The sequence below is a fragment of the Drechmeria coniospora genome, chromosome 02 (genome assembly GCF_001625195.1).
Source record: "Drechmeria coniospora strain ARSEF 6962 chromosome 02, whole genome shotgun sequence".
In the NCBI taxonomy this organism is placed as follows: Eukaryota; Fungi; Ascomycota; class Sordariomycetes; order Hypocreales; family Ophiocordycipitaceae; genus Drechmeria; species Drechmeria coniospora.
The window spans coordinates 6,267,003-6,280,045 of record NC_054390.1 but is presented as its reverse complement, the minus strand read 5'-3'; the positions used below and the strand labels follow the sequence as shown (position 1 = coordinate 6,280,045).

General features: G+C 57.6%; 3 protein-coding genes across 3 annotated transcripts; all 3 read right to left on the bottom strand.

Annotated features, from left to right (window-relative positions):
* Positions 1 to 3,633: 3,633 nt before the first annotated feature.
* DCS_04827 (uncharacterized protein) lies at positions 3,634 to 5,412 on the bottom strand (the record flags this gene model as incomplete). Its single annotated transcript, XM_040802133.1, has 3 exons — positions 3,634 to 4,043; positions 4,101 to 4,200; positions 4,264 to 5,412. The coding sequence occupies 3 exons, from the start codon at positions 5,410 to 5,412 to the stop codon at positions 3,634 to 3,636; spliced, it is 1,659 nt and encodes a 552-aa protein (XP_040657166.1).
* A 1,415-nt stretch (positions 5,413 to 6,827) lies between these two features.
* Positions 6,828 to 7,148, bottom strand: DCS_04826 (uncharacterized protein; the record flags this gene model as incomplete). Its single annotated transcript, XM_040802132.1, has 1 exon — positions 6,828 to 7,148. The coding sequence occupies one exon, from the start codon at positions 7,146 to 7,148 to the stop codon at positions 6,828 to 6,830; it is 321 nt and encodes a 106-aa protein (XP_040657165.1).
* A 3,485-nt stretch (positions 7,149 to 10,633) lies between these two features.
* On the bottom strand, positions 10,634 to 12,678 carry DCS_04825 (glycyl-tRNA synthetase 1; the record flags this gene model as incomplete). Its single annotated transcript, XM_040802131.1, has 2 exons — positions 10,634 to 11,029; positions 11,086 to 12,678. 2 exons carry the CDS (start codon positions 12,676 to 12,678, stop codon positions 10,634 to 10,636), a joined length of 1,989 nt encoding a protein of 662 aa, XP_040657164.1.
* Positions 12,679 to 13,043: the final 365 nt, after the last annotated feature.

The following is a 13,043-nucleotide window of genomic DNA, read 5'->3' as shown; positions in this document are numbered from 1 at the left end:
GGGTGGAGGGAGCGTGGTGCCTGAAATTGATTGCCACGGCGGGCGAGGACAACGCTGCCCAAGGTGCCTCGGCGCTGCACCGCGAGCTCGACCCGTCCTGGCCTATAACGTCGACGCAGACGGCGCGAACATGCTTTCGGGTCCGCTGGAACGACTGCTATTCATCCCTGTACCACCGGGGCCCGCCCGCCCCCCTCCCCCCCCTCTGCCCCAGCGGTTCAGGCCAGAACCTACTAGGTACCTAGTACCTAGTAGTAGTAATAATCCTAGGACTAGCACCTAGCCCTACCGATCTACAGTACATGTACAGTACTAGTACTTACTTGGGTTTTGGGTTAGTACGCACTCGGGCCTACGATTCAGGTTCTACGCAGTATTAATTAATACCTGTGCGATCTAGCAGGTCCTCCAAGTACATACGAGTACTGCAACAGTACTCCATACTACCTACAAGGTAGCTTATACCTGCAAGCGAGTGCGCAACGTTTGTCGCGGACGACTACAACTAATAACACGTACAACAGCACAGAAAGCACCATTAATACAGGTAATACTATACTCCGTACTGGCAGCACACCTGCTGAAGTATTACTTGCACATGTACCGAGTGCTCCGTGCTTGCCTCCCGAACGATGCCTCGCCCAGGGCCTGACCAAGTGTGAAGCTCGTACCACTGAAGAGCAAGTATTACCTGGATTCCCAGTACGACTGGCCGCACCTGGAGCGTATTGCCTCGCATCAGATTCCTTGCCTACCTACCTTATTATTCCAAGGCATTCAGCAGCACGGAGTACATGCACAGGCACTCTACTCCGCACACCTACGGGACATGTCCAACTGCATGCTTGGTTCATGGCATGTCGACACTCATGTCATGCATGACATGGGCACCTACGAAAACGAGTCGCTCGTTACGCGGCACTGCAGGCGTGGTACGGAGTGGCATCTGCACCTTGGACCGAGAAGCTGACGGCGTCGGTGCCGAAGAATGCGTCCTTGGCGCGCGTAGAGATCACCCAAGTATCCAGGTCGTCAAAAGTAGACACCGGAGCCGGCTCGTGATTGGGGTGGTAGCAAGTACGTGCGAGTGGAGTTCCGTCTCAGCACCTGCATGTCGCCCGCAGAAGCTCAATGCAGGTCGCTCACCCTCCTGTCAGACTCTCTGTCTGTGACAAGGCTGAAACACACAAGGGAGCCAGCCTGTAGCCTGGCGAAACCCGAAGCCCACACCAGCATGCAGGATGCATCTTTCTTTCTTTCTTCTTCACTCCTTTTTCATCCTATTCTCTTTCGCATTAGGTAGCGCCAGTGTCTGTTGCATCGTTCTTTCAATCACCGAAGGGGGGCCGAGCCGGCAGAACGATGAACTCGGAAGGTTGTACGGGTCAGCATGCGTGCACATGTTGTTCGCCGTGCTCGGTCCAGCACATTTGCGCATTCATGGTACCTTGGGTGAGAGCACCATTTCCCTGCCAAATACGTTGCATTTGCCTCGTGCGTGATGGATGAGAGCCGTCTCCCGCATACCACTGTGGCGATTGGTAGGTAAAGCTGTCATTCAGTACAAGTACAAGCAACATGTATTAGGTGCCACAGTACTCCGTACTTACATGGTACTCCGTACTTGTATGGAGAGTGCATGTAATACATGTACAATAAGTAGTATTAGCTGTACTCGTGCATCGTCTGGGTATGTCGAACCGCCGTATCCGCACAGAGTACCGAGTACCAAATCGTTCATGGTAATTAATAATAGTGTGCAGCACTTTACTACTAGGTACTAGATGGTAGGTAGGTCCAGTACGCTGCAAGTACTAGATTGGTAGGTGCCTAGTGCATGTAGTTGCCTAAAGGCTAAACTATAGCACATACCATTCGCGTTGTATGTAGCGTCTCATGTATGCAGCGCTCACGTCAGTTCCCCCGAAGTGCCGCGTTCTATGCAGTATTAGGTACCGTGGTGGTAATGGTACCAAGCACGGAGCAATGCTGCGCAGCAATTATATCTTGTATGGCGGCGCCCTCAGCGCACCAAGTGAGAGGAGGTCACATTCCTCGTCCCACATGCCCCACCGCGCCGACCTCGCGGCGTTATACTCGTGTGAATCTGCACCGCGCAAGGTCTCACCTCTGCTTCGCTTCACCATGCGTAGTGGCACTTGCTCGAATACATCCATGGTCTCGCCCGTGTGCCATGCCGAGTGCTCCCGCGTGAAACGAAGGCGGATCCGTGACAACTCGCATATGCCAGTGCACTTGGCCGGAACATGCTCCATCCCTACGAGTCACGTCAGGTGCGTGTAGGTACCTGAAGTCGAGGGTCTAGGCACCCGAGGCGGAGAGCGTAGGCACCCGAAGTCGAGAGTCTAGTGCTGTGGGGGCCTGAAGTCGAGAGTCTAGTGCTGTAGGGGCCCGAAGTCCAGAGCGTAGCGCTGTAGGCACCCGAAGTCGAGAGCTAGGCACCTGAATTCGAGAGCGTAGCGCGCTGTGGGCACCTGAAGTCGAGAGTGTAGTGCTGTAGGCACCTTAGTCGAGAGTGTACAGCAGCACTGTAGGTATCTAAAGTCGGCGGCAATACGAGCAGCGGCAACCTTGGATCGTTGCACGTTACGGACAAGAATTGCGCATCCTGCGCTCCGTATTTCCCTGGCGCCGGCAGCAAACTCACATCATCAGCACGACTTCGCCAAGGTCCCCGGACCGGTCGCCCATGTCCCTGTATCTGGCCCTATATCGCTCACGCCTCGACGCCGAAGCATCAACCAATCAAGCTGTTCCGACTTCATCCCACCACCCCCGTGGAAGCGTCCATGTCGTCACCGTAGACGCCATGGCATTTGGCATCTCGCCAATCATGGCGCCCAGAGCAACTCGTCGGCTCTGCCGCCATGCCTTTGGCGCCGTGCACGTTCCGAAACATGCGGCGTGCCTTCATTACCTCCTTCGTGCGCGTGGGCCGCGAGCTTCCAGGTAGGCACGCATCAGCGCTCCGTACTCGTACCTTGAATGCACGATGCCCAGTGGGGTGCAGGCCGTGTTGGTCGGATCACCAACGCCGACCGTGCCTGGACTGACACCCTATTTTCAAGCCGATGCGCTCAAAAAGATCATCGTCGCCTCGCATGCCGAGGACCGCCCAGAACGAGCCGGCGGGCAATGGGCCGAGTTCCGTCGTCGGATCGGAGCTCCGTGGTGCAAAGGCATGCGTGAGGAGTTGTCACCCCGTCCATTCGTTCAGCGATAGCTATGAAACTTTGTATATACATCCTCAGAGGAGCCCTCCATCGAGCGTGAGCAGACGGCGCTGGAATGCCTCCGGCTTGATCATCTCCTACGCGCAGCACGGGGCAGGAAGGAGTCGAGATGCCACGCGCACGCGGACACGACGCAAGCCCTCCGTGCCGCCGCGGTGCCGGTGCCTCGGACATCTTCGGCCGGGTAACATGACTTCTCCTCCTCCGCCTGCGAACGAGACATGGAAATCGTTGCGGCAGACCGTGAACGCCGATTCATTATGCCGCACCCGGCGTCGGCCGGTTGGGGGTGGGGGGGTTAAGGGGTAAAGGGAATCCGTTTATTCTTGCCAAATCACAAACGTCGACGACGGAACGCGTGCGGGAACCCGTCGTCGGCTTATTTCGCATGCTTCTTGAAGGCGAGCAGTTCGGCTAGACTCGCCAGCCCCGAGCCGTGCTTGAGGAAGTCGTGCGCCAGCAGCTCCTCGGCCGACGCGCGGCTCTTGACGTCGACGCAAAGGCAGACGGACAGGAACGCCTTGAGCTCCTTGCTCAGCTTCTCCGGCTTCTTCAGCCGCGGAGTTCCGTTGGTGGCGATGAGGTAGAGCGCCTTCAGCGGCTCCTCGTTGAGGTACGGCGGCTCGGACTCGATCATCTCGATGGCCATGATGCCGAGCGACCAGACGTCCACCTTGGGCCCGTACTCCTTCTGCTTCACCACCTCGGGGGCCATCCAGTACGGCGTGCCGACCATGGTCGCTCGCTTCGACTTGGTGTCGGTGAGCTTGGCGCAGAATCCGAAGTCGGCTGTCGCGTGTTAGCACCTCCCGAGTCTCGCCCACGACGGCTCCGACGTCGACTTACTTATCTTGACGTTGCCGCGCGCATCCAGCAGCACGTTGTCGCTCTTGATGTCTCGGTGGATGATGCTCTGAGAGTGGAGATGCTGCAGGCCCTGGCATGTCTGTTGCGAGAATCATGGCGTTAGCATGCATCCGCTCCGTCGCCTCGGCGCGGGCCACCTCACCTCGTGGCAAATCGTGGCAATCTGCTCTTCTGAGATGGACGGGTTGTTGTCGATGACGTCCGTCAGCGCGCCGCCCTCCATGTACTCCATGACGACCCAAAGCTCGGCGTTGTTGTTTCGCAGGAAGGCGTCGAGAAAGTTGACAATGTTTCGATGCCGGCTGTCCTTCATCACCATGATTTCGTTCACGATCAGCTCCTTTCTCGGCTGATGAGCGAGATCCATCTGCTTGATGGCCACCTGGGCCCTGCTGCCCTGCTGCCGGAGGACTTCGCGAGCGATGCCCTGGGCCGTTTCCTTGATCTTGGCCACGTAGACGGAGCCCGAGGCGCCCTGGCCAATCTTCTTCTGCTTCGAGTACGACAGGTTCGGGTCATCCTTGGAGACGACTTCCTTGAGCCTGAGCATGACTTCGGTCTCGGACATGGTCGACATGCGCACGTCCTGCTTGCGCTCCGACGGCGGTGGCTTGGCCGTGAGCGCCGCCTCGGCCGCCTTGACGCCGTCCGCCTGCGGCGGCTGGCTCGGCTTGGGCACGACGTTGAGCGGCTTGACCGGCGCCGGCAGCCGCGAGGCGGCCTGCCCCTGAGGCTGCGGCGGACGAGGCTGCGACGCCTGGGCGCCGTTTTGGTACCGGGGTATGCTGGAGCCGGCCGGGCCGTCGTTTCGTTGCGTCCGGAGCGATTGACCGGCCGGGTCGCGGGAAGCGCTCGGCTGCGAAGAGAGCGGCGGTCGGTTGACCGAGCTGGATCCCGCGGGGGCGCCCGGGGCCTGCCTCTGCGCGCGCAAGCCGTTGGCCTGACCCATGCCGGGCTTGGGCGCCGCGGGAGCCGTCCTGACCGGGTTGTACCTGTCGGGCGTCGGTTGCGAGGAAGCACCGTAATATCCGCCACCAATCTCCTGCTGGGCCAAGGGAACCTTGTTCTTGGGAAGGGAAGCGTTGTACTCGTCAAACTCCCTCCGACTCGGGTCCTCGGCCTCTCGTTGCCTTTGCGCCTCGAGCTGCATCTTCCGCTGCTCCTCTCGCTTGGCATCCTGAGACATGTAGCTCGCCGAGCTGGCCTGCTGCATATGCTGGCGCTGCTGCTGCTGCTGGTCGGCCATGGTCGGCAGTCGCTGAGCGTTGCCGCCGGGGTGGGAAGGGGTCATGGTGTAGCTCGGATTCCGCTGCGCTTGCGAGGGGGGGCGGGACGGGGCGGCGCGACCGAGCTTCCGGCCCCGTAGCCAACCTGCCTGTTCTGAGACGAAGCCGTCGAAGGGTTGGGCGTCAGGCCCGAGTAGGGGTTGGGGTTATCCGCTCTCTTGGCGAGGTCGGTGTAGAAGTCGAGGACCTCGAAGACGGCCTGCGGGTTCCGCTCGTAATCCTCCTTGGTGATGGCCGAAGAGTTGAGCAGCTTCGACCATTCCGGCGGGAGGCCGATGAACTCTCCCTTTTGGGGGTCGAAGCCGACGTGGACGGCGTGGGAAAAGTTGGTCGGGTTGCTGACGCCGCCCATGCCGGGGCAGGCACCGTATATGAAGTCAATCCACTCGTAGAGATCATCGTCGCTCTTGACCTTGATCTGAAGCGTCCTGGTTTGGCCGTCGTCGTCGCCCGGACTGTTCGACGTGCCGTCCGCCTTTCTCTTGATCTCGAGGATGGTGCCGGCTTGCTCCAACCTGCCGACGTTGAGGACGTCCTTCAGATACAGGGTGTAGGCGACCTTGCCGCCCTCCGTCTTGTGGAAGTCCAAGGACTCCTTGCGAAGAATGAGATACTTCTGCTTCCAGGGCTGAATGAAGTTCTTGCTCTCCTTGACCGAGGCCCAGCCTTCCTTCTTGATGGCCACTCCGCCCATTCCGTCGACGTTGTTCGACTGCTGACGCGCGATCGGCAAGGAGATGGTCGAGCCTGTGTAGGTCGAGGTGGCGGTGCTAGGGATGGGAGAAATCGCCATGTTGGCCATGCTTCCGGGCAGGTTGGTGTTGGGGGTAAGATTCAGTCGAGGCGGCTGCCGATTCTCGTTTGGCGGTCGCGGCGCCGGGCCGGGGTTCATAAACTGGCCAGCGGCGTATATGCTACCATGATCATGTCAGAGTTGGGTCGGACCAGCACTCGTGAACGGGGACCGAGATGACGAAGGTGGTGGCCACGACCGAAATGGACGGGGCACCCCCTCCCCCGAAGCCTGCCGCATCGAGCACCGCGAAGGGGGCACCGTGGATGGGCCGGCTCACGTCACCACTTGGTGATTGCATAGACGGCACTAGTCTGTCCAGAGGCAGATGCAACTCTCGATAGCGGCCAACCCGACCACGCTTGTCGTCGTCGTCGTCGTCGTCGTCGTCGTCGTCGTCGTCGTCGTTCTCGACGCAGGAAGCAAGGAACAAGGAAGGAACTAGGCCGCGGACACGTACCCATTCTGAGACATGTTGAGTTGAAGCGACGGAGAATATATGTATTCGTGGGTATCGGAACTAGTCGCCAGCGGAGACCGTCATTCAGCGCCGTGGTGAAATGCAAGTCGTGTCGTCCAGGGGTCGTCACGCCGTGTGACGGCGCGGGCAAGGGGCCGGTCGGTTGGCTATTTTGGAAGCGGGCTGGCCGTCTGGAGTTGTCGTCGTCGCGTTCGACACCGGCACCGGCCGTCAATGTGTCGGCGACTGATGCTGGGCAGAGGATCTACGGACGACGCCTCACCGACGAGGGCTTGATCCGAATTTGAGGGCGACGGTCCAGCTCGCCGGCCGTAGCCAAGGCCAGAGGTGGGGATGGCGGCACGCAACGTGTCTCGGGACCGTCGTCGTGATGGGACCCGTGGAGTTGAAGCGGCTGCGGCGCGGTGCAACGGCGATGTGAAGGAGCAAACTGTGCCTGCGGCGCTCGGAACCAGGCCTTGGGTCATGAAAGGCGTGCCGGGGAGATTGCGGAGAAACAGGGTCGGGTAACGAGTTGACAAAGTGGTGGCGAACGTATTGGCAGCACTCCGTAGTGGAGGAGCGGCGCTTGTGCAGCAGGCCAGTTGGTCGCGGCAGCAAGTTGGGCGCTAACGTGCCTTCCACGGCTCGCAGGTACCTCTGATCTGGAAGCTTTCGTGGCACGAGGAGCACCACACAGTGCAAACGCCGGGGGGAAACCCCACGAGCTTTTCGCCTCACTTGGGTTAGTATGGAGGATAGGTAGGTAGGTACTCAGTCCGTACTGGGTACCTACTGTATCGAGTTACTAGCAGCTCCCCGGGAGGGGGCGCTCTAACCATCATGTACTGCACAGTACTTGGGTGCGGAGCACTCGGTACCAATGCGAATTGTTCTTGCCGATACCTTGGTACCTAAAAGATGGTGCCTCTGGCGGTTTTAGAAGTGTTGATGGATCAAAGCCTTGAATGCTAGAATCGAGTACCTACCTCATGCTAACAAGTGCAGGACATCATGAGGCTCGTCGCCTACTACCTGCCTGTACATGTGGTTGTACCGTACTGTAGGTACTGCACCACCGAAGATGGATATTTTGAAACTGGGGCGGACTTGCGGATACGACGTAGTGCCCTTAGTGCACAGTACTAAGAGTGCTCCGTACTTGGTGGAAGAACGGATTACTGTACTCCGTACGGCACTGCACAAATACAGAACGTGTGCAGCTAGTAGGTACTGAGTACATGTACATGTAGGAGGTTGCCTCTCCTATCCGTCCTTGAGTACTACTGTACGGAGTCCAAAGTACGGTGCTTACTAACTACCTGGTACTGTACAGTAGAGTAGAGCATAAGGACTGTAGTATTGCTTCCTTACTGACGGGACGGTGCTGGATGGAGGCAAGTTCATACCTCTGCTTGTACCTCCCATACGAGTCCACCGAAGTTGCCTCAATATAGCATCAGTACCGAGAGATGGCTAGCACGCAGCTACAGCGTGCATCGGTAGGCACAACTTGGCTCATCCGGTCGTGCAACGGCGACGGCTTGAGCAGGCGCGGAGAACCAGTCCCGAGTGTGTATGCCATGTTGGCTAGGGGGAGAGAGGTTCTGCTTCGCTGCTTGTGGTTGCATCATGTACGGAGCACTCCGTACTGCAGTTGTACTTGGGTCGTACTATACATGTACTTTGAGGTACTAGGAAGTTACCACCCTGCAAGCCAACACGTGGAAGGCTGTAACCTAATGATGGTATGGTGTTCTGTACAGGGTACCGTGGGCACTTGTATGTACCTGCACAGTACATTTCCAGTACATGACGAAGGAACAGCAAGTACCTATATGTACCTGCTTGCACCTAAGTACAGTAAGTATTACTTACCAGTACTTACTTGTGTCAAGGCACCGTGCCAGCGTACGATTTTCAAAGTTGTTCGTACAGTAGTGTCGCCACAGGTGTGCTTGCTTCCCAAACACGGCTGCATTCTGGCATGATTAATTGTCAAAGTTTCAGGTCATCTCTCCACATGCACTTTTGTGTTCCCGCAGATGCCCTCCCCGATCCAGCTGGTCTTCACTAGGCCTGCACTGCAATATTGGGTTTCCTCCTTGGTTCAGGCGGGCGACAGTTGGCTGCACTCTCGACGGCAATTTGCGTGGGTTCCTGGGGCGTCTCGGGTTCGCAAAGTTCTGCAGCCGTCAAACGGTGATGCGGTTCCAACCTCTCGCATCATAACCTCCTTGAAACGGGTGACGGCGGCATATGATGCGTTCGGAAACGGCCATGGCTCGTCGAGAACCGGCTTGATCCGCTTCGACGCGCTTCACCGGCTTGGTGGAGGAGGCTGCCGAAACACTAAACACCGTGTCCACATACAACAACATGCACCGTATTGGTAGCACCTACCAGCTACAGTGCCACGATACGACATGGGTGTACACTTGACCAAACCAGAATGACGGCCGGGGATCGATGAACTGCGAGGGTTTTGTTGTTCCATCCGGTGCATCGGAGCCTAACAACAACTGCGACCAGGAGGTGCGCTCGTAGCTGTACACTGCAAGTACAACAATAGCAGTACTCTAGGTGTATGCGACCAATGTTGGTATCTCAGTAAAAGTACATGTAAGTACTGTACTGTACAGTATGTCCTCGGCACCTAACACTCATGCTACCCTGCTCAGTGCTTACCACGACTCCTGCCGGGCGGGACGGCTTCGCGCCCCGCGACGCCCCCTTCACCCCGTCGAACCCGACTCGTTCATCTTGAAGGATCATCCTGGCCGTGGGCAGGCCACCACTGAAAGTGGATGCAAGTCAGTCCCGAGTCGGGCGCGACAAGCGAGCGGGCGAGCCCCAAGAGATCTGCAGTACAGTACTTGCAGTGTAAGCAAGCATGCACAGGGACTACGGAGTAGTACACATGCACTTGCACTATAATTATCTGCTAGTACATTCTTGTGGCCCGGAGACCTCACGGGTCTAGGCATATCCCAGAGGATCTACTTACTAAAGTAAGTACATGCACTCACATGCTGTACAAACAAGTGAGTACAGTAAGTACAACTACACCTATATCAGGCTATACTTAAGTACGTCCTAGTAAGTGCTGTGCCCCGTTACCACTTTGATATCAATTGGTACAACTGTATACTGTACATACTTGTACTTCGTACTCCATACTACTTACTACTTACACTACTTAGTTGTAGGTACTAATGCACTCACTTACACAAAAGTCCTTTAAGTACTTACGATTACTACAAGTATACGGAGTACTGTGCGCAGTAAACACATACTGTCAGTACTTGTATATACTAATAGTATCTACTTTTATTACTGCAAGTACTGACATTACTTACACGTACTTGTTCTCTGTAGATGCACGAGTCTTCGCACAAGTAAGAGTCACCGCTCGTACATGTACTTTCCTACCGTGCACAAGTAGTACATGTACTTTCCTACCGTGCACAAGTAGTACATGTACATTTCGTTCCTTACCTAGGTAGTACCTAGTACTACAAGTAAATCCCTACAGCAAGTACAGAGTACTCCCTACTTGTAAGTACGTGAAGATGGCAATGGATACGCATCCTGTGATACCTAGTAGAATTCTTTCTCTAGTACGGACCGTACACTGCGATACGTCTTCATCTCGACAGGTTCTTGCATTTTGCACTGATTCTCCATTTTTCCGCACCCCACCATCATGTCCTCAGCCGCACACACAAGGAGCTACACGTTTACACATTTGAGACCCGACGGCCCGTTGCGAAGTGGACTGGCTCATTCGGGCCCGTCATGGCATAGGGAGCATCGCGGCGGCACTTTGATTCGGTGCTGCACGGGGAAGTATGAAACGGAGGCCGTCGAAGCAACGACGATACGTGCGGAGCATGCCGGACACTACCATCCACGCTTGCGTCGCCATGCATGAGTACTATTTTCTCATTTCCCTTCGCTGACCCGTGACGGACTAGCGAACAGCAACCTCGACCTCCTGGCCCTCAAACTTGGGCAGCTCCGAGGCGACGGTTTCCCAGCGCTTGCGGCCGTCGACGAGCGACTGTATGGCCTCAAGGATCTTGCCCTCCTCCGCCCGGACCTGCGTGGTCGAGTCGCGGTCTCTCAGCGTGATGGAACCATCCTGCAGGGTCTGAAAGTCCACCGTGATGCCGAGCGGGGTGCCGAGTTCGTCGTTCCGGCTATATCGCTTGCCGATGCTCGCCGACGAGTCGTCGACGCGGCTTGACACGCCGAGGCCACGCAGTTTCTGCGACAGCTTCGTGATGAGCGGCTTGAACTGCGCGTTGGACGACAAAGGAACGATGAGAACCTTGGTGGGCGCGACCGTGGGGGGGAAGGAGAGAACCTGCGAGGCCCGTTAGCAACCGTGACGCCTGCGTTCCGGCACACCGTGGTACTCACGCCGCGGGCTTCGTCGCCTCCGTCGCTCGCGCGAGTCCAGAAGTTGTGCTCAATCAGCGAGTAGAGGATTCGGCCGATGCCAAACGAGGGCTCGATGACGTTGGGCGTGAATTCTCGCGTGTTCTCGACCCGCTTCCTGAATTCGATCTTGACCGAGTCGTTGCTGACGTCGACCTTTCCGTCACCGACGCCGGCGACCTGGAGGGTAAGCTTGCCATGCTGGCTCAGCTGCTTCGACAAGGCCGCCCGCTCCTCCTGAGAGGTGGCGAGCAGAGCCGTCTCGACCGTCTTGGCGTCCTTCTTGAACTGAGGGCCGAACTTTTTCTTCTCGATGTCGACCTGCCACTCTTCGATGACGAGAGGTTCGTCGAGCCGCTCGCGAACGACGAGAGGCGCGCCGGTTTTCTTGGCGTGCACGCTCAAGTCGTAGGCGCTCCTGTCGGCGCAGCCGACGCACTCCACCCAGCCGGAGGAGGTGAGCAGCTCCGCGTCCCAACAGTCGCAGGCGTAATGAGCCATCTCGTTTTGCATGTGCTGACGGAACCGCATCTTGGACAGGTCCACGCCGATCCTCTCGAGGAAAAGCTTGATCCTGGCGAGGAAGTATCCTAGCGTCTCGTTGTCGACGAGGCCCTCCTTGACGGCCTGGCCGACGGTGATCTTTCTCGTCGCCGTCTTACCCGACAGCTGCGTGTCGCGATCCAGAAGGACGAGCTCGACATGCTCCACCTCGTGGAACCGACTGTGCTTCTTTCCACCTTGCGGGTCGACAAAGTGCTCGATCTCGGCCATGAGAAACTCTCGCACGCGCAGGAGGCCGGCGCGGGGCGAAATCTCGTTTCTGTACGACTTGCCGATGGAAGCGGAAGCAAAAGGCATCTGGCTCTGGTTAAACTCGAGGAGCTTGGCGAAGTTGAGAAACTGGCCCTGCGCCGTCTCGGGCCGGAGGTAACCGGGGAGGTTGCTGCTGGGGCCAATCGACGTTTGGAACATGAGGTTGAAGGCCACGGGGTCCGACGGTAGGACGCCGGTGGCCGGGTTCTTCAGCTCGTACTTTTTGATGAGCGCGCCGAGCTCCGGGCCGTCGTAGTTGTCGATCCTGGCCAGGACCTCCTCGTATTCCTTGACGACGGCGTCCTCGAGCTTCACAGCCTCCGACTTGCCCTTCTTCTTCTTCTTTTTCGGATCATCCTTTTCCTCCACCTTCTGGCCACGGGCCTCCTTGTCGCCGTTCAGCCGTGCCTCGAGCATGGCCTCGACGAAGTGGTCGGCTCGCAGGATCTCGCCATTCTTGGGGTCCTTGCACATCCAATCGGCAAACTTGTCGACGTGGCCGCTCGTCTTGAGGACCTCGTGAGGGGTGAGAGCCGTGCAGTCGACCTCGAGCATGTCCTCCTCCAGGACGAAGTGCTTGCGCCACAAGTCGACAATGTTGGCCTGGAGGGCGCAGCCGGGCGGGCCGTAGTCGTAGAGACCACCGACGCCGCCGTAGATCTCAAAGGAAGGCGTGTAGAACATTCGTCGCCGCAGCATGGCGTCCAGGACGGGCTTGTCCAGGGGCTGACCCTTGAGGGTCGTGGCGGTCGAAGTCATGGCTGGTCGCTTGGCCGCTTGGAGCTGCTGGTGTGCGAAACGGGTTTGGGAGGCAACAGGTCGACGACTGCACGCCGTGGGGATCCAACGATGTGCGCAAGGGATGGAGTGGAGTCTTGAAGACGATCGAGAGAACGCGAGTGACTGAATTGACCTCATTCACTCGATATCTTGAGCCGCAGAGAGAGAGCGCTGAGTCACCGAAATCCGTAACGCACGCTGGTAAGAGCTTTTTTGCACCTACCGAACACGTACCGGCGCAGTACAGTAGCTTGTGTTAATTGCTACTCCGTACAGTACGAATAATGGAATGCGGAAGGTCATGTACCTAGAAGGGGGGTAAGTACGTAATCGGTAATACATGG